Source organism: Motacilla alba, chromosome 4, assembly GCF_015832195.1.
Source record: "Motacilla alba alba isolate MOTALB_02 chromosome 4, Motacilla_alba_V1.0_pri, whole genome shotgun sequence".
Taxonomy (NCBI): domain Eukaryota; kingdom Metazoa; phylum Chordata; class Aves; order Passeriformes; family Motacillidae; genus Motacilla; species Motacilla alba.
The window spans coordinates 56720747-56740264 of NC_052019.1; the positions used below are offsets into that span (position 1 = coordinate 56720747).

Genomic DNA, 19518 nt, shown 5'->3' on the forward strand with positions numbered 1-19518 from the left:
AGTGAAGACATTATCTTCTTGTCTTGTAGGAGAATCCTTTACCCCTCCCTCCAAATCAACTCTAAATCTATTCAAGGTGAAAAAAAAAGAGAGAAAGAAAAACTAAAAGAAACCAGAATATAGCCAACCTTTTTAATTAGAGTATATTGTACTTCCAAACTGGATACACTAGAAATTGGCAATGCAACATAAGATGCAAAGAAATATACCAGTTACTGTCAAAATGACCCTGTACAGCCTTATAATGCAAAAAGCTTTATACAATACAAATTTTTATTAATGTACACAAACCTTGACAGAATGATATTTGAACATAATACAACAAGTAAAAAGAAAAAAAAAAAAAGAAGAAAGAGAAAAGTGCTGAGAACTTTAACTGAATTACTGAATGGAGAAACACGCCAGCTTTCATTAAAGAATGCATAGTGAAAACCAGTATGAAATTACCTTTATGGTGGGGGGAGTTTATCAGAACTGTTGGTCATTAATCAGTAGGGGGAACCTCTGGAGAACATTCTTGTCTTTAGTCTTGAACTGCAAACAAATTATTTTAATATGCAAGAGCTCTGATAAATAGGGTATTTTTTTTCTTAAAAAAATAAAAACCTCCTAACACACTTTTCCTTACAGAGAGAACTTCTATAACTTGCCAGAAAGGATTAATTTATCCTTTCCAAAGTGCTAAACAAATTTCCCAGGTACACTAAACATTGCCAGGTCAGATACTGGTGCAGTGGAACATGGTCAAAACACGTGGCGGTCGCATGCAGGCAGCTCATTCTTGGAAGCTCCAGCCCCACTTAAACTGCCATTTGGTTTAGATACAGTGGCCTACAATTATAACATTCCTCCTTCTTCTTCCTTCTGGACAGCTGTACCTTACCTGTAGGTGGTGTGAAAAACAAGCTTTTTGATTGGGGAGTGTTTGGTTTTCTGTGAGCTGGTCAGTGTTTTACAGAACTGGCAGAGCTGCTGGATACAGATTGCAGATTTCATGCTGTCAAGATAGTAACTATTTTATGCTCTGAGTACTTCCCAACACAGTATTTTCTATTTAGTCTGTGCTCCCAGGGAGGTGTGAGCAGGAGCTCTGATGGAGTAAAGCAGGGTGAGCAGGGCCCTGAGTTAGGTAAGTTGTTTTCAGAGGTTTACATGCAGCTTGGACCAGGTGGGTTCTCTTCACTGCATAGACAGACCCGCCAAGTGCTCATCAGAACCAAAACTGCCTGCTGGAATGTAAACAAATGGTGAGACTTCTCTGTCCTGTAATTAATAATGCCAAATGATAACCTGCTATGACTTTGGATATTTCCCCCTTGTAACTAGCTTCCAGTATGGTAACAGGAGTGCACAGATCAGGATGTCCTCCACGTACAGCAAGAATTTGGTCATGACAGTGGAGAATGTTTGGCCATCTCAGTACAAAACAAGTGTAGGAATCTTGCAAATAGGTTAAAGTGATGCAAGTTTTGCATCCAGAAAGTCTTTCTACACAAGCTTCATTTAAGAACTAATGAAGATAGAGTTACATTTCTACTTGTCCATATGGCTAAGAGCCCTTGTGGACAAGAAATGCCTTCCTGAACTGGGTCGTTGCTTTCCTGCTGGGGTGGTTGGATCCCCCCATTCCACAACAACCTGTAGAGGAAGTTCCTTCGGGACAGCACGAGGGTGGGTAGATAGCATGAAAGACATGACTCAGGGCACCTCCTACAGTGGCTTGGCCAAGGGACAGGGAGGGGACTGTGGCAAAAGCTAGGTCAGATACTTCTAATAGCTGGTAAAAGACAGCCAGATCCAAATCCAAGAGACACCATGGAAAACAATAATTCAGTATGAAGGCATTCCTGTACATCACATGATCATTTTGAAAGGCTTCACATTTTATACTTCCAATTGTAAAACAGAGTGCTTTTAATCCCAGTCTTTCTTCCCACGTATTAAGTTGTCTAAGGAACAGAAATCAATTAACCATCAGTTAGCTTCTCTTGCATTAAGATCACTCTTGGCATTTTGAGATTAACAAAGGTTATACAACCAATCTGCATTTGCTTCTTCCTGCAATAAAGTGCTACATATAACATGTCATTTTAATGACCACAAGTAGGAGCATTAAATAAGTACAAAGTTAGCTTTCTAGCAGGATACACTCTGCCATCAACAGAAAGGAAAAAAGTATTACTGATGACATGGAGGGGAGCGAGAGGACTGTCAAATTTGCAAGTACAATTGAAATACTGAGGGTATAAAAGAGAACTTTATGGTTCCAAAAGCATCTTTTTATAGCTTTATATTTCAAAGAAGTTACTGGTACCTTTTCATATTAACTTCAGCCCACAATTTGTTTTTTTTATTTTTTTTTATTTTTTTGCAAGTGAGAAACAAACTAGTGCAAGACTAAAGCACTGTGCAAAACTGCCTTTTTTTTTTTAGTCTGAGTATTTATACCCAGAATTTATCCATACCCTTTTTTAAATCCCCTTGTTGGATTTTTTTTTTTCCACCATAGAATTCTAGTTATACAAGTTGTTCCTGCAAAGTAAAAGGTAACCACTGCATAATACAGTATATATATAATATTTATATGCCCTTTTAAAACAAAAGATGTATGCTGTGGCCCAGAGGCAGGTGTTTGTCACCTGCCTGTGTAAGAGCTGAGCATTGGGCCTGCTGTGTGGGTGTGTAGGCTGCACACACTGCATGTGTGTGGACACTCACACTCTTTTCATTGTCATGCTCTCATCCTGCAGTGCTGAAAGCAACCTTTTTTTCCTCACCAGTTCTACCCCAAATCCTCAAACCTTGACGACTGAACACAAGGCATCAAACAACTAAAGGAAGCTGCAAACAGCACTGAAGTAATACACCAGTTCTCCCCCTGCCCCGCCCCGAACATTGCTCCTGAACAGCTCCACAGTTCAGGGGGAGGCAGGAGGAAGGCAGGGAGCAAGTGTGTGGAGAGGGGAAAAGAAGGATGAGTAAAGAAGCCAATCCAAGGGATGTGCAAAAGCAATGTCATGGCACACTACAGGCAGCCTCTCTTCCACGCACCCGCACGCACACGAAGCCCAAAAATAAAATGCATCAATATGTCATCTTACAAGTGCTGATTGCCAATAAGGACACTCTTTTTTTTTTTTCAGCTTAACAAGACAAAATAGTTTCTTAGATAAAGAGTACTGGGAACATGCCTCTGAAGGTAGAAGTATGCAGTAGGTCACCTCTTGGAGATTTAATAAAGCAGCTTTCATGTCAATGCAATAAGTATACACACAGAGCCATTTGCTAAACCTTACTAATGATATAGTACAAGTGTTCGTTACCTCTTGGGGCTACGTTTTGCAGCAATGTATAACCTGCTGGGTTTGTTGGGGGATTTTTGGTACAGAATGCAACTGCCCTCAGACAGTTTCTGCCCTTTCTGTTAATCCAAGGTAGGCAAGGAAGGAGTGTTTAGGTGAAGAGGCACCTCCCGGTGCAGTCTGAGGTCTGGGTGGATGGAATGTGAGATCGTAGTGGTTTTTGGGGAAAAACATTGTTAAAGGAATAAGGTGGGCAAACTCCGAGTTCCAGTATTTATCGAAGCACAGGGAAGTGCCGTTGATGGCCAAGGCTTTCACTGCCAAGTTTGGCTCTGCCCCGCTGCCGTGTGCAGCTGACATAGCTACTGTTTGCAGAGCCTGAGAGGCAGACATAACTGAGAGGGGTGACAGAAGGTTCCTGGAGCTGATCACTGGTAGGAGCGGACTGGCTTCCTTGGAGGTTGAATACTGACCCTTCTTCTCCTCTTCAGAGCAGTCCCCGTTCTGGTGCTTCTTCACGTGGCGGCTGAAGACAAAAGGGTGGGTAGTCTTGAACAGGCACTCGTCACAGCTGAAGGTCTGGCGTGGAGCGTGCTTCAGTTTCTTGTGCAAGTTGAGATTGTCTTTGCGTTTGCAGCTGTAGCTGCACTGGTCACAGTGAAAAGGGCGCTCGCCGGTGTGGACACGCACGTGCTCGATCAGCTTGTTGGCCGTCTTGGACAGGTAGCCACACTGGTCACACTTGTAATGGTTGCCAAGGCGGTGCTCTCGGATGTGCATCTCCAGCTCCAGCTGGTTGGCTTTCACTGTCTGGCAGATCCGACACTTGTACTCCATCTTGTAGTGAGTCTTCAGGTGGCACTCCATGGCTGCGGGGCGGTTCGTGGAGTAGATGCAGAACGGGCACCTGGCAACACAGCAAGGAAGGGCAGGGACAAAGAAAAGAGGAGTCACTCAGCTGGCAAACCTGCCTTCCTGCTTTAACCCTGGCACTCAGCCCCTTTCTGACCTACAAAGGAGGAGAAAAAGGCACTCAGTTCTCCCTGTGAAGCCTCTTTCTGATATCTGGTTCACCTTGACACTTAAAGGAGGTTTGCCCTTTTAATGGCATTCCTAGGAAAACATTGATTCACTCTGAAGGAGCATCCCTTTAACCTTCTGGCTTACCTTGATGGGGTCTTCCCCCAAAGCAGGCCGGGGAGTGCAGGGTGGGTGACTGATGCACAGGAACTTTGTGTAACCATTCCTAGTGTTTGCACGAAGTCACTTTGGCCATTTTTTTCCATTAAGAAGTGGTTTAAAGTGAGTGTTTACAGATGAGTATGAAAACAGCTGTTTAAGTAAAGATGGAATAAACTTGTAATACCACACGTACAGCAAAAGCTTAGGAATTCCCTTTTATGTGACCATGAACAATAAGCTTGCTGGGTATCCTGCTAGGAGCAGCTGAAAGCCAGGCTGTTAGGATGATTTGTAGGGACTCCCGTTTCTGGGAGATGAGCTAGCCATGCTGAAAGGGGTGTGTGCTTGGCAGCGTTTGCCTACGGCCGCCTCTGCCGTGGCAGGAATTGCTCCTGTGTAGGAACAGGATGTGGCTTCTTCTTACTCACAGCAGCAAGCGTCCGGACTGGGGTGGACATGGCAAAGGGCCTCACCCCAGTTCCTGAGCCAGGAGAGGCCGAGAAGGGTAGAGGAGGGAATCATGAAAGTTTGGAAAGAAGCCTGAGCTGCATGCTGAACAAGCCTGGCCACCCACCAAACCCAAAACACACCCAAAACAGTTGCCTGGTGCAGCTGAGAGGAAGTTGGGGGGGACAGCTCCCTGCCAGGGGTCTCTGCTGTACTGAACCAAGCACGCACCTTCCACATGGAACTGGTGAGCTCAGAGAGCCGGGCTGGGTAAAAACTTACAACTAAGGCAGCTGGCTGCTGTCTTCCAACATCCCTAGCTGCCACACATCTGCATTCTGTTTAGCAGGTCTGCTAATTGTGTTCTGGCATTTTGGATAATTTTTAAGCTGAGATTCTCTTTCTCCCTATGCATGTTTTCCTTGCTACATCTCCCTATGCATGTTTTCTTTGCACATACAGGTATAATAATAATAATAATCTACAAGTTAATAAAGAGATTTTTGAGGAAAGTGAGTAATAACAGGAGGACAAAAAAAACCACCTGGACACATTTCCTGATGTACATCAAGTACTCTGATCCAGAGAGGGAGCCTGTCATTGTGGCTTCTAATGTGATTATCTCTTTCACCAGAGGACTTGGCTGTCAATGCACACATACCTCTCCTGGGCTGGGTGCTCTCTGGATCAGAATCTCAGATTTTGACCTGGAGCTGGAAGAATCATGTTTTTTTTCTCTTCCCCCACAGCAAACAGGAGACAGAAAAATACAATTTACTTAGATCTCTTCAGGCTCTTCTGGATGCCTTAAAAAAAAATAAATCAGAGCTTTTTCTTAGATGCAGCTTTCAAGGTACCTAATTATTACTTGAATTGGGTAGGAATATAGACTGAGAAACCCATTCTGTCGGGAAGACTTGAGTCATATTACGGTCATGGTTTTTCCTTGGTAAATAGAACAGATTTTACGCAGCTTAAACCAAATGTGCATTAGACAACTGGTCTGTATTCCAAGGCAGACATCCCGTTGTTCTGACACAGTGCTTGTTTCTCAATCTGGTCTTCTTTCCAGATTCAGTCATCTCATCTCAGGAGACCACAGATCCCAGTCTGTGGAACTACTGAGCTGGAGACCAGAGGCTGCCTGGCAAACAGGACCAGTTTTCCAAAGCCGCAGCGCAAACCGAGGGCGCTGTGCGTGGTAACGTTGGATGTGGTGCTCTCCTCATGTCCCAGCCAAAGGCACCAACAACATCAGCCTGCTCAGCAAGAGCTGCAGAAGCTGGGGGCCCTGTGCTGAACCCTAGCTGGGCTCCCAGTGGTTCCAGCCTTTTTTCCTGCAGCAGCTGGACCACACAGCGGCCAGGGATGTGCCTCTTTCATTACATCACACTGCCTGCCCAGAGACCAGCATATGGCCCCAGCAGTCCCTCCTTTCCTCAGGGGTCAGACTTTGACAAAAGGGCACACTCATTCTCTAGAAACACTGCTCTGCACCAAAAGACCTTAAAGATACTACCACAGCCAAAACCAAAGGGCTTTTATCTCAAAAGACTGTATTACTCATTACATGTTAATTTATACAGTAGTGATTGTCGTGGGGCATGCAAACAAAGCAGAAAGCATCCAAGTTATTCATTCTTGGAGAGAAATTACTTTGGCTTTGAGTATACAACAGCTATAACCTTTAACGTTGTAACTTCATACCTAGAGGCTGTACAGGACTTAGTTTCTTTGAGCCAGGTGCAAAACAGAGCCGGTGCTCTTTTTGCTCTGATGCCTCGGGAAAAACCCCTTGTTTTGCCAAAAGCTCTTTGCAGTACTGTCTCATTCTCTGTAGGACCCGTAATATACTGTCACCTCTTTGACTTGAATGGGGAAAGGACCACAGTTTGTTAGAGCTCCTCTGCTGCTAGGTTACCACTCTGCTGTAATGATGCAAGTCTGAAGGACAGGCCTTGGGTCATCTAAATACAAGGAAGCCCCAAATCTGGATTATTAGTTAACCAACCCTTTCTGACTGACTTCCTTTTGTCCTATCCCCACAGTATTAAGGTGCTTAACACAGTAAAAGTTTGTGTACTTGCTTTCCTTACTTGAGCCCACCGGTGGGGACAGTGTGGCATTTCTTGTGCTCCAGTAATTGCTCAGGTGTCTTCATGAACTTGTGGCACACGTCACACTCAAACATCCGTGTGATCAGGTGAATTTGCAGGTGACGCTCAAACATATTTTTTGTTTTGCAGACAAAGTTACAGAAAACACACTCAAAGCCTGAAAAATAGAACAGCAGAACTTAGTCCTTACACTGTGGCCAGATTGACTGCTTAGAGAGTGAGAGTTTGTATTTGTTAAACAAATTTTTTACCTTTCTCTGACTTCTCTTCAGTGTTCACTGAGGTCTGACTACCAGGCACTACAGAAATGACCAGTAGGTTGTTTGACCCCTTGGGTTTGGGGGTTATTTCTGCGTCTTCTTTGCTGTTGGCAGAGTCGCTCAGTGCTGACAGCGAAGATGAAGATGGACTGTTAGACTCACTGGGTGTCTTCCTCTCTTCAGCTGAAAAACAAAGAACAGTAACTAGTTCAGCAGATTAGATGGAGTCTCCATGCTTCTGTTTTAAACTTCAGGAAGTACTTCTATTCAGAGTTAATTCAAAACAAGTCTGAAATTAATTGAGCTGATTAAAAAAAACATTATTGGGCCTCCTTCCTTTTTATTAGTGTTTAACCACAGTACATCTCTCAGTTTATCCTGTAATTGAGTGCTTCTGTGATGGTAGAGGGAAGGAATCATACAATTCTACCTCATTACCGGACTGAAAAAAATCCCAAGAAAACACTTTGATTACTCTGAGTTCAAAAGCTTGTCACTCAGAAAGGGAACAGAATTTCTGTAGGTTTGAGAGGCAGAAACCAAAAGTACCTACTGGTCCAAGCTTAACTTCCCCCACCTTTCCATTTATGTAGGTCCAGTGAGTAAATTTGGGATGAAGGGTAAAGGAGAATGATGTCCCTCATTGTACTGAAGAGTGTCCTCAGTAATCATTGCAGAGGTAACAGCATGGTCTCAAGATTTATATGTTTTTTATTAGGATCTCCTTCAAAGATAATTGAAAAGCATGTTATTTAACTGGACCTAGAGAAAGAGCTTCTTTATGGAAGAAAGAAAGCACCAGAGCTTCCTTATGTGTGCAATAAATGTATGAAGTCCAAATCCCAAGTCCTACCACACACTAGAACTGAACAAGAGAGAGATTCCCGTATGAGAACTGCCATGAGCCAACAAGGCAAGGATGGGCAAAGTATTCCCTCCCACCCATGTCCTGGTTCAATGAGAGCTGTGTTTAGAGGAGACTTCACTAAAACTTCAAATTCTCCCTGATGAAGGCCTCTGCAAACACCAGCACCTGTGTACTTAACTTTAAACTGAGTGGCACCTTTAAGATAAAAATGTAGGAATGCACTAATGAAATCTGATGACCCAAGCTGCCAATAGGGAGGATGACTGGATATCATACAGAAAGATTCACTGACCTTGGGGACAAGAGTAATACAAATGGAATGAAATTTAATAGCACAGAGAACAAGGTTATGACCTGAAGGGCCAGTAACAAGAATTTTTGCTACAAATGAAAAGTGCTTAGGTTGGAAACAGTCAAGGAAAACAAAAGCAGAATTGGAGCAGAACAGGGGATGAATATGAGCAATCAGTGTTGGGGAGCCTTCAAGGAAGGTAAACGTGATCACAGAATGTTATTGTGTGACCTATTCCCAGTAGCTGCTGCTGGTGGTACTGCCACCACTGCTTATTTCATTTCAGCATGTACAGCTGTGATTGCACATGTCCAGAGCAGGGGTTCCAACAAGAACACATGCAGTGAGGGATTGGTACAGCAGGAAAACTGTGTTCCATATAGGAAAAGGCTCATTGTACATTTAGAGGGCAGAGTGTTGTTCTCCAAAAATCTACTAAGGGAATAAATACTGTGGAAGGAGGAATGAAAGGTGGAGGGAGGAAAAGGCAGACTGCTGTTTCAGATAGAGGGCAGTTCTGGACAAGAACAATTTATGTGTACTCTGATTATCACTATGACACACACTGGAAATTTTAAAAAGGTCCCTAATCTTTAATACAAGAAGTCTACAGCTGCCTGTCTCCTGAAATAGTTAATTTAAAAGAATGATACTTCTTTGAAGGCATATGCCATATCCTCACAAACAGTCCCTTTATGACCTGGTAACATCACAGGATAAGGAACTGGAGTCAAGTGACCCAGAAAATCCATTCTATTTTTCACTCTGTATTTGCCATATGTGTGAACATTTGGCTGAATCACCAGCTGAGGGGCTCACTTGGGCAGGGTGAAGGAAGAACAAGGGGGTTTTGCCTATCATCAAAAGACAAGTACAGTTCCAATCTTTTAGCCACAATAGGAAAATACAGCAGAGCACAGCTCACTTTTGAGCTCTGAGGCTTTTCATAGCTATGGGTGGTGTTTCTCATTTGCCTTGAACTCCTCTTTATGAAGTGAAGTAGTGCTGAGAGTTATGCTGGTATAAAATCCCTTGAGAGCTTTCCAGTGGTTCATATTTCTGTAGTTCCATTTAACTTATGTATCTGTGAATACAACCAATTGTATTCTTCTCTCCCCTCTTCTTCATCCCTCCTGTTTTCCCAATTTTATTCCTGGTAGGACAAGAAAAGCAATTTAGCGATGGAAAAGTCGTGCTGGATGCAATCAGATTCCATATTGAAATACAACTGTGAGTAGTTTGGGGCAGCAAAAATGCTTCAGCCTGGTCTTACAAAAGCAATTGATTAAGAAGATTCCAATTTTCTTCTCCTTAAATTATGCCAGACTTCATTAGCTGGATTGAGCATATGGAGCTTGTTTGAAAACAGCTATTGCTCTTATCCTTGGCTCTTAAGTGAGCAGGACCAGGGAGCGAGCATGACTTGTTCTGCTATTTAATATAAAGTACATTTATGGTATTGCTGATTCACAGTGTCAACTAAACATCAGCATGAAATTCCAAACTGATGGACTGGAGGGGCAAACACAGAGAGGGGCAAAGCTCAACATAATGTTTATTTCAGACTTAGAGCCAGGTATGCACAATTAGCCCTCAAAGTCACCTTATCATCACTGAAGTCAAAGCAGGATTTTGATGAAACAGTAAACCAGAAAAACAAATGAAATATTTGACTGACTCCAGCAGGAGAGGGAATCTGGGGGATAAGTGGAATAGGAAGAAGAAGGGCTAAGTAGTCCTTCATTTATTTCACTAAGCTTGAAAATTGATCTGCACTACCAGATTATTTGCCTGGCTGGAGTCCAATTCACTTCAACTTTGAGAGATCAGGCCTTAATTAGCAAGCATTTCAGTGAAAGCAGAGTGCTAATGGGAAGTGTGAAGGTTGCGCCTAAAAAGCAAGGAAGAGAGAGATCACTGCAGCCGGGAGAGAGGGATCATCACCTGTGTGCTTGTTGTTGACATGAGCCTTCATATCTGCCTCTTCCATAGTGACAAAATCGCACGCCGTGCAGCAAATGGAGAACATCCACTGCTCCTTGTCCACGTGGAGGGACATATGACTGACAAACTGGACATTCATCTCTGTCTCAAACCCACACACATGGCAGCTGCAGGCAGAAGAGAATTCAAGAGTAAAAGAAACATTAAAAAAAAATCACAAACAGAAGCCTATTGCCTTTCCCCAAATTTGTAAGAGGAAACTCACAGCACAGTTTTCTGCTCTTCCTTGCTGCTCCGTGTTCACTGCAAAACTCTTTTGTCTGCTGAACTGCCTTTGAAATGATGGCCATGCCAGTGTGATTAAGGGCAGGCACAATGCAACAATCCTGTACATGCTATAATGATGCTAAATAATCATAAAGTTAATTAAAAACTACAGATTCCAGATGCTGTGCATCACCTAACCGATTCCTTTGGGCAATAAGAGGCACTGCAGCTTTGCCAAGATGTTTAGTACAGCTGATACACTGACAAACAGAGAGCTTGCTGCACACTCCAGGAGTGATTTTCAAGCCCTGGAATGATTCCCATGCCAAACTGGGATCTTCTGCAAAACTGCCTGGCAGTTTCAGTGTAAGCAAGTAAAAATGGGTTCAAACATTTCTTATGCTTGACTGGAAAACAGCAGTCTTCAGCTATGCAAATAATTAGCAGGGATACAGATTTTGCAGCCAGCACATAAACAGAGTGATACTGAGAGGCAGAGGAAAGGACCCTTTAATTTAACTTTCTTTGCAGAGTCCTCCTTTGATTAGGCCATTAACATTTAAAACAAGCCAGAAAGATTGGAAAAGGCATATACTCCAGGGCACTGTTTTGCTTTCCCAAGGGGAAGCACTAGACAATCTAATCCAGCAGGTCTCATTTATTTCTTACTTCTATGATTTTGTAATTAAATCTGCTCTTGGCACTTTGACTAAAAGTAAGAGTGATTTGGTAATCTGCTTGGCCACTAGAGTGCACATCACAGTTTGCAGAGGGCACAACAGTGCACACAACAAGAAGAATGTCTGAATATCCATTTTATCTGTGACACTCCTTTCAATTTTTCAGGCAAATTCTCCTGAAGGTTTTCTTTCTTTCACCATGTTGGTTACAGAATATATATACCTCCAGCAAACAGAGGAAATGTGTACATTGATACAACAATTCTTGATAACACTTCTAAGCTGTTCGATTCCATAGATTTGGCTGAAGACAAGGGAACAATCAGAGGCGACTGGAAGCACCGGGCTTTAGATTCGCTGTGAATCCGTGTACATGACAGGATGTTTTCAAACACAAAACTTAAAGGAACACTGTTTTAAAAGTTAGAGGGGCTTCTAAGAGCCCAGCTGCCTCACAAAGCCTCTTAAAAAAACCAGCCCCACAGGAAACCCCCGAGTCCTTCTCAATGGCCAGCCAAGTCAAACAGCATGAAGCAGCCAGCTGGCGTTTGCTGCTCATCCTAAGCCAGACACGGGCAAGACAAATGCCGCAGTCATGGCTCCAAGCTCGCAGCACCTGAAGGGCGGCCCTGTCACACATCCTCAGCAGGCATACGAGGCGGTGCCTGGTGCACAGCCCCTGTCTGGGTGCTCACCTGTAGTAGTAAGGGTGCTTCTTTCCATCGCTGCCCTCAGCCGTGACGGCGCTGACGATGTCCTCGGTGTCGGTGCTCACCAGCTTCACCGAGTGCACAGTCAGGTGCTGGTTCAGGTTAGCACGGCACTTAGCAGCATAGGGGCACAAGTGGCATTTGTATTTTCTCTCTTCTGAAAAAAGGAGCAGAAAGATGTGAGTCTGAAGCCAGCTGCTTTGAAAGCTGCCAGTAACCAAGCGTGCATTCCTTTGGGTTTCTCCAAGCGGCTTTCAGGATGAGGTACTTTGGAAACTCGACATTTTAGAAGTTTATAGGAGTCCACAGCAATTACTCAGAAAAAAAACCCAACTAATTTGAAAGTAGTTTAGGGCAAGGTTTTTTAATTTGCTCTACCACTTGTAGTTGGATAATATAAAACTTTATAAACTGGAAAACTGGGGCAACTGCTGTTCTGGGAGCTGCAGCAAAGCCAGTGGAGAAACAGGTCAATAGTCTACAACTACTTCCTTTACCCAGCATCTTTTATTTGATTTTTGGACTTATTGTTGAGGTTGCCCCTGCGATCGCTTGCAGAGAGCTGATAGTTGATGATTTTGTATTAAAATCTGATGGTTGGAGGAAGGGGAACACTGTATGTCATCAGTCCAGTTCCAAAAATGAGCTAATGAAAAATCTCACTCAAAGAACAGTGGAAAAAAACAAACTAATTCATCATGAGTTTCTGATGCTTCAGAATTTTAAATATTCTGCTTTTTTATTTTAAATTAATATTTTCTAGATCCTGGCAGCACAGTTTTTGCGCATGCACCAGGCTGCATTTTGCAAAGGGTTGATTAAAATAACCAAACATTATGTCTGCTTTTACAGCCTTTTCCTTTGAGGGTCTGCTCCTCTAAAATTGAAATATAATGCTACATGTGTGAGGGGAAAGGCATTCCATAAAGCAACTTAGGACTAAGGAAACCCCACAAGACCATGAAGCATCTGAGCCTTTTCAGGATGGCTCTGCTGGATTGCTCAACATGCACTGGCATTATACCAACAGGATTTCTCAGCACTACATGGGAAATTCTTGCTTCCAAGTGTTATTTTATGCAGTGCACCTCAGCAGGCTGACAGAGTGTATCTTCCATATAAAAACTCTGTTTGTCTCAGCTGATTTGAAGCAGATTCACTTCAAGAAAGTTGATTTGGGGTAGAACAGCCCCTGTTCCTCTCAGAACTGTATGATGAGAGCAAAGATGAACGAGTTATTTAATCCTTTCAGATTCACAGATCTAAAACACCAAGGCCAAATCTTTTGTTGTTCAGTGACACTTGAAAAGTTCATCAGGTGAATGGTATTTCTGTCCAAAAAAACCCCAAATCTGTCCAAAAAAAAAAAAAAAAAAAGGCTGTGCCTTCTCTTCAGAACTCCATTACCAAGCTTGGTTATCAGTTGGTGTCTACAGTCTGATCTGCTGGAACCTGGACAAACTTGAAGCGACAGGTTTTGTAAGGAGAAATTTCACGTAGGCTGCAAAGAAATAAAATGTTCACTCCCTCAGCCAGCTCCGACATTGTGTCCTGCTCCTGTGCTTGGCTCTGCCCCAGGTGAGCCGAGGATGGCTCACACACTCCTCTCCTTACCATCTTTCTCCTCCCTAAAACAAACCCCATGGAATTCCCGAGTGCTGTGACAAGCACAGGCAAGCCCTGCCTTACCTGTGTGCAACGAGAGATGCCGGGACAGAGTCTGCTGGCGACCAAACACTTTTCCACACACATCACAGGGAAACAGCTGGTCGTTAAATTTCCAAGATGGCAATCCATTTCCCACCTCCAGCCCCAGCTTTTCTGTTTCTATGCCAAAAAACACAAAGCCATCTTCAGAACTCTGAAAACTTGCAGATTTCATTCAGTAGAGCCCTGTAGGCGTCATATAAAATGCAGCACTTTGGCGGCATGCTGTGTGATCTGGCACATGAGTTCATTTAGAGAGGAAACTCCCATTGCTGGAAAGGAAATTAATCTTTCATACAGCATCTTTCATACACACTCTAAAGCAGAACGCTGAACCAAAGTGTTCCGGACATAGGCACAGCCAAAGAGTTAAACCAGTTTATGAGAGAAAGTCAAGAGTGAGCAGGGCAAGCATTAACCTCTAATTATGGTTTTATGGAACAACCATTCTGGCTTTTTCAGTCACCCACCTTTGCCTGGTGCATGAAGAAGCCTGGTCTGAGATGGTCTACGTGGTCTATTATTCAAAGCTGAATAAAGATTTTCAGACAGTTTCTTTTCTACAGAGGCAGGAATTCTTGCTACATACAATGACAGAATCATTTAGGCTGGAAAAGACCTCTAAAGACCAAGTCCACCCATTAACCTAACACTGCCAGGTTCATCACTAAAGCCATGTTCTAAAGTTGTTCTAAAGATGTTCCACATCTACACACACACGAGCAGTCTGACTCTGAAGACCAGAAGATTGCTCAGACAAACATTAAACCAAAAGGACACAGCATCCCAGGACATAGCTGGCATCCAGGATAAGCTCTACCCAGCACCACTGTCCTCTGGCATCAGACTCCCCAGCATCTTGGAGGGCCATTGAAAAACTGCGACCCAGAATGAGCTATTATCTTTTAATAAGTGCTTTTAATTGTTTCAGGAACAGACAGAGTCTGCGATACAGAAAAAAATAAACCCCACAGAGCATAGAGCACAGATATGAAAGCAGTTTGTAAGGAAGTCGAGAGAAAGGGACTGGGAATGAAGAGGAGGGAAAAAGGTTACACAGTGCTTCAAGAAGTTGAAAGCATGGCCAGTTTTCATTTGGACAGAATGGAGCAAAAAGCAGATAGAGGCTGGGGAAAGCAGTGTACTACTTAAAACAATACGAGAAAGAGCATCAGCAAGTCTTGAGAAAAAAATACCCCGTGCAAGGGTCCTGTTTCCTGAGGAGAAGGGACTGCTGTTGTAAGAGGTGCACAGACTTATAAAGGTACTTTTTAAATGCAGCAGTAGTGAGGGGCTTGGTGTAATTCTTCTAGTTTCACTGGAAGGAAGGATGCCACTGGCAGAGCACCTTTCCCCAAACCGACCCCGCCTCTGGGATCGCTGGCCAGAACAAGCTCCACCAGCACATGTGAACAGGCCCTGATGGAGGAAAACCACTTGGCTGGCATTTCCAGGTAAATGGGGGGAGAGAAGCTGGGAACAGGGGTTCAAAAACATTACAGTGAGCATAAGTCACCATGGTGGAGTTTGGCACAAACAGCTAAATCTTCATCCCATGAAGCACTGAAGAATAAACACCCCCCCCACCCTGCACTGGCAGCCCCTCACTGACAGTCATCTACTGCTGCAGATGTGACTACCACGGCTGAGAGAGTCTCTCCTTCAGAGAGAGATTTTCACACAACTCCACTGTGGTTTAGGCCAAGAGCTGTCAAATACTGTATTTAATTTAAGCAATAATAAAAACAATGCCTCATTTGGGGCAGAGAGTCCACATAGCAATCTCAGCAAATTTAGGGCTGGCCATATTTGCCAGCCCCTTCTCCACTGCTGTTTTGTTCTCCTGTGGCCCTGTAATATGTACAATATTCACACCAGAGGAATTCTGAGCCACCTCTGAGTGCTACAATCCAACAACACATTTTTCTTAAAAAAATTTCTAGTTAGAAAACAAGTTCTGCCTATTCAAAATACTCATTTTGTGAAATTAAAAAGGAAGACACCCTCCATCCCCCAAGGGCTGTAAGTGACCCATAACCTCTAAGAACTTCAATAAAGAAGGATTCTTTTTCTTGCTACCCTTGAGTTCCAAACAATGGAAAAATCTGACTCTGTGGTAGCGCTACAGATGTTTCAGCAGAGCTTTTTGAGTACATAATCAAAACAGTGCTTCAGATGAGGAAAACAGTAATAATTATAAGAGAAGGTCACAAGGGTGTAGGTTGCTTCAATATGGTCACAACAAAAAATGAATTAATTGGGACATGTACCAAACAAGCAGGCTCAATTAAGTAAATAAGTCTCTTAACAATTCACTTCAGTATTAGTCATCAGCCCTCTTTTATCTCTTAAGAAAAAGAAATATAATATCTTCTTCCCTATGAGGGATTGTCCTGGGAAGCCCACGGGAAGCTGGAAAAATAGCAGCTTTCTGATTATGTCAAACTGGTGACAGCCAGTCCCTTGCAAAGCAGCTGCATATTTTTCATTGATGCAAAAGAGGACACTGAGGTGTTTTGAAAGTACTTCTGTTTACTTGAAAGGTGTATTTTGGAGTCATAACTACAGTGCTTCTTCCTTCTGACTGAACCTTCTCTCTGCAGCAAAGTGCTTTTTCTATTCAGCAGCTTCTTAGCTTGCTCATGGCAAACCAGAGCTGGTCTCTTGCAACAGGAGCCTCAGCACTTTGTGAAAGATTTCTTGGTTCCAAGGAAAACCACCTATTTCCACTCATCCTACCCTCTGGGCAAGCTTTGACTGCAGGCTGGAATCTGGAGCTCTGTGTCCATGCAATGGTCCAGAAATCTTCCCAGAACATGCCTGGCACCTGACCTCGCCAGTGACCTGAAGAGTCACATGAGTCAACGTCTACATTCATTCCTTGGGCTCTGGCTCTAATTAATTAATTAATGCCAGGGAATGGTGTTTTCTGGGAAGTGAGTACAGGCCCAGTGACTCCAGGACCACAACACTGGGCTGTGCACGGTGTTCTGTGCATGTCTGAGCCCTGTTGCCTGGTAGTCAGTATTGTTAGCCTTAAAGAACACCTTACACAGTGGCCAGGAAGAAGATGTACTGAGACCAGCTAATGTTAAATAATAAATCACTGTTGTGAAAGATGTCTCACAGAAATCCATCGTTCACCATGACATCCCCTATACTAAAATGAAAAGGAAAACAAAAAGAGAGAAAAAAGGGGACTTGATAAAAGATTTCTGCTTTAAATGTCCACAGCAAATTCCAAAACTCCTCTGTTAGAAAATCATACAAGACAAAGTTATATTGAAATTATTAAGCAATAGATTGCAATTTTGTGTGAGTTTTGGAGTTTAAAACAAAATATGCTCAGTAAAATGAAAGGCCTCCAAGTTCTCCAGAACAACATTAAAAAGATACAGAAGGATTAAGACTCAGGATATTACAAAGCTAGTGATAAAATGATTTTGAAATAACTTTGCATAGAACACTTAAGAGCTAAGAATCTTATGTAAAGGTAAGACTTAATAAATATAGTAAGACTAAATAAATATAGAAATACATCTTTATGGACACCTTTCCTGCCCTCCTGCATCACCTCGTATCACTCCCCTTCTAGCCACAAGTCAGCTTCAGAATGAGTAGCTGTGTAGAGCTGATCATCCAAGAAGGTTAGGAACTGCCACCATTTGTATTTTCTCTGAGATGAGGACATCAACGGCAGAAACATTGTTCTGTGCCTCCTCTTCCCCTCCCAAATAGATTTAATTTCTGGCAAACAAAGCACTGCAGCTTAAAAGAGTCTCTGTTTACCCCTTTCCTGAGATGTTGGGCATACTTCTGAACACATATGTATTTCCAGTTTTCACATTTAGTAAGTAATCGTTTCCTCTTCCTCTCCTACTGGTGATATCAATACAGAGAGTGTTAACCACCCCTTCTGAAAAGTCTTCACCCTGACTTTTGTCAGGATATGCTTGGAGAGAGGACACCATAGCTGGTGGGAGCTGTAACTGAACAAGAGGATGAGGTGTGACCTGAATACAAAAGTGACTGTCTGGAGCCACCCAATCAGCCTTGTGACTGCTGGTGGCTGTCAGGGTCAAGAACTCCCCAGGGTCTGGCTTTGCACTCTCATATTTTGATTATTTTTTTTCTTTTACTTTGACATACTTGTCAATTACTGCTTCACAGTGTTTTATGCTACATTATGTTTTAATATGTCCAATGCCATGCCCAACTTTATCTCTTTACACAAACAATGGAAAGAATGAAACCACTATTCAAGTGAAAAAGACAAGCCTAAGAAGACAAACAAAAAGTGTGCAGAGGTATCATTCAAAGAAGATAAATTCATGTTTATAACCTTTGCTGGTTTACTGTCTGCTCTCACATCCTGTAACTCACTTAAAACAGCTGCTTCTCTGTTTTATCTTCACACTTCCATAGACCTTGGAAGCAACCAAATCCACAAGGGTAGATCCTTATGGTCAGATGGAATTCCATGGATTAAAATGAAACAGAATGTTCTCTGCAATAGTGTTCTATGTAGAGATGGGATTGAGAGGTGCTGATAAGCCTTAACATGGAAGGTCAAAATTCCTTTTCTCTCCATTCTTCTGGAAGTGTATGTCAGGATTATATTTTGGGTTATTCAGACAGTTTGACACAACACAAATGGTCAAGGAGAAATCAGGCAAGTAATTTTGAAAATTAAATGAACAGAAACCCTGTGAAAATAGAGAGTGGTGGTTAGAGTGTTTACAAGAAATGCTGCTTACAGGCCACCAAACTAGAAAATTAATAAACTAAGAAACAGGGGGCAAGGTAACCAGGGTTCTGTGAGCTCTTGGCAAGAGGATGAACACTCCAGTGCAGATGTCCAACAGCAAGGCATCCCACTTTGCTCAGAAAGGCTTGGGACACTAAATAATCATCAGGTAACTTTTGACTGCTCCCAGCCTGAGGTGAATTGCTGCTTTTTCCTTTGAGATCTGTCAAGTACACCATATTTATCCAAGAAGTAAATACACTGCATGCAGCTCTACAGGAATGTCAAAAAAGCTTGCTCCATTAGTAAGGTTATTTCTGGTTGGTTATGTCTAAAAGACATAAACTTCAAGAAATTATTTATTCAGAAACAAGGTATTAAGGTCAGATAATCATGCAAACATTGCTTTAAAAACATTTATTTGCTCAAAGAAATTTTCTTTCCTTCTTCTGTCTGCATTTATCTATCTTATTATACAGTCTTCCTATTTCTGCAGTGTTCCCATCATCAAAGATGCATTTTATTGCTTTGGAGTCTTCCCCTTACATGTTCATCCATCACCTCTGGCAAGCACACTGTATTTAAAAATTGAGAACTCCTTTTATGAAATATGTAATTATGGCTCTGTTGCAAGCTTGTTTGCCAAAAGCCTGTGAAAGGTTCCCAAGCTCAAAAATATATTGACTATACAGAATTGCAGTGCTCCAAATATTATATATCTTACTCCCTTTCCAACTTGCTTCCACAAAGGTTTTATTTGTAGGGCCAGAATCCTTATTTCTAGTAAGTCAGTTAAAATAAACAGTGGAATCCTTCCAGGTACTCTAGTTCCTGAGTAAGATATCTCCCAATTTATCTAAGGTATCAGAGATCCTGATTGGCCCTGTAGTCTTAATTTGTCACCCCCTGGATCATCCTGTCTGGTCTTGGTTCAGGGTTATCTTTTACTGTGAGTAGACTCATCCACTACTAACTGAGGTAAGCAGTTGCTTTCT

The 19518-nt window shown here is 42.6% G+C and overlaps 1 protein-coding gene across 5 annotated transcripts in view; it reads right to left on the reverse strand.

Annotated features, from left to right (window-relative positions):
- Window positions 1-118: 118 nt before the first annotated feature.
- Window positions 119-19518, reverse strand: part of ZNF827 (zinc finger protein 827) — a 114826-nt gene continuing 95426 nt past the window's right edge. For 3 of the 5 annotated variants that reach the window (XM_038134467.1, XM_038134469.1, XM_038134468.1), the window contains 6 exons: window positions 13759-13896; window positions 12055-12226; window positions 10413-10579; window positions 7300-7491; window positions 7028-7205; window positions 119-4209 (listed from right to left, as the gene is read on the reverse strand). In XM_038134467.1, the coding sequence (XP_037990395.1) occupies window positions 3402-4209; window positions 7028-7205; window positions 7300-7491; window positions 10413-10579; window positions 12055-12226; window positions 13759-13896 (1655 nt within the window). In that variant the 3' untranslated portion in view covers window positions 119-3401. Of the gene's footprint in view, window positions 4210-4469; window positions 4635-5592; window positions 5738-7027; window positions 7206-7299; window positions 7492-10412; window positions 10580-12054; window positions 12227-13758; window positions 13897-19518 lie in introns of all 5 variants that reach the window. The other 2 variants (XR_005256655.1, XR_005256656.1) reach the window with 2 other exon arrangements.